The sequence below is a fragment of the Psammomys obesus genome, unplaced genomic scaffold (assembly GCF_907164565.1).
Source record: "Psammomys obesus unplaced genomic scaffold, mPsaObe1.curated_primary_1811, whole genome shotgun sequence".
Lineage (NCBI taxonomy): Eukaryota > Metazoa > Chordata > Mammalia > Rodentia > Muridae > Psammomys > Psammomys obesus.
The window spans coordinates 1-1,494 of record NW_026587602.1 but is presented as its reverse complement, the minus strand read 5'-3'; the positions used below and the strand labels follow the sequence as shown (position 1 = coordinate 1,494).

At 47.7% G+C, this 1,494-nt stretch overlaps 1 gene segment (V, D, J or C); it reads left to right on the top strand.

Moving 5' to 3' along the window:
* Positions 1–260: 260 nt before the first annotated feature.
* On the top strand, positions 261–715 carry LOC129674102 (immunoglobulin heavy variable 2-5-like). The segment is given in 2 exon segments: positions 261–315; positions 396–715. Coding segments are annotated over 2 exon segments (366 nt in total).
* The last annotated feature ends 779 nt before the right edge of the window (positions 716–1,494 follow it).

Here is a 1,494-nt window from a genome sequence, read left to right as displayed (position 1 = left end):
GGGTCTCTCTCAGTCCTGCTCTTACTCAGCACTCACCACAAGTGTTTTATTCTAAGGACTCTGGTCTCCATTAGCCACTCTCTATGGGAGCAGAGGTGAGCTCCCTGAGGGCTCCTGTGCTTCCCATCACAGACAGGCTTCTACTGGTCCTGAAACTTAAGTCCACCCTCAGGGCCAGCACCTACTGAGGAATGCAAATCTCCCCTGGCTCCACCCACCCCTGGGTTGAAAAGCCAAAGCTGGGCCTGGGTGCTCACTGGTGTGCAGCCATGGCTAGGCTTGCTTCCTCCCTGCTGCTGCTGCTTGTCCCTGCATGTGAGTGTCAAGGCCACCCACGGGATGGACCTTCCTATCCTCGCCTAGTCCAACCTCACTTTCTGTTTCTTTCTTCACAGATGTCCTGTCCCAGGTCACCTTGAAGGAGTCTGGCCCTGGGCTCTTGCAGCCCTCTGAGACCCTCAGTCTGACCTGCACTTTCTCTGGGTTTTCACTGAGCACTACTAATATAGGTGTGGGCTGGATCCGTCAGCCTCCAGGGAAGGGTCTGGAGTGGCTGGCAGATATTTGGGGGAATGATAATAAGTACTACAACCCGTCCCTGAAGAGCCGGCTCACCATCTCCAAGGACAGCTCCAACAACCAGGTGTTCCTCAAGATCGCCAGTGTGAACACTGCAGACTCTGCCACATACTACTGTGCTCGGAGAACACACTGACACAGCCTCTGTTTGCAGCTGTACTGTATTTCAGGCTGGTCCTCAGCTCTGTGTTTCCTCCTTCAGTGCATGAAGTGTGGAGGGGGCACATGTTTCCTCTCAGCCTCAGGGGTTTCCCTTCACTCTGAGCTTCAGAGCCTTGGCTTCCTGCTTACAACTTTGGTCCTAGTAAGTTTTTCACAAACAAGGACTGTCTGTGTTTATTTTTATAAAGATGAAGGATGTCTGTTACCTAAACCCGGGGGTTCATTGCTATGGTTCTATCAGGTTTTCTCTCAAATCCCCACAGCAGCAGATTCCAAATTATATAATGACCATCTACAATAAACAACTGAATTAGAAGAATGGTGTTACTCTAAGTGTTCTCACACTGAGTCAGTGGACAGAGGGAACCAGGGTAATCCCTCATACACAGGAGGTTTCCAAGGTCACTGGTTGATCTCCCCAAATTATCCATCTTTTCAACAACTAAACAATGAAAATATAGTACATATATAAGGCAGTATTCTAGTCAAATATAAAGAAAAGTGAAATCACAATACTTAAAAATGGATGTGTGGAACTACAACATACTCCCTGATGTGGTAACCTAGGCCCCAAAGGGCTGGGAGTTACTGAATAATAATAGGCTTCATTTAGTCTCTGGAGGTTATAATGCCTCCTGATGTTAAACGGGTTAACTGAGTGGCCCCAATCTACTCAATGTTCATAATATCTCCCAGGTTGTGAAATAATATTTTTGCAATCTAGTTCTTTTCAGGTCACACTCATGCCTGTAT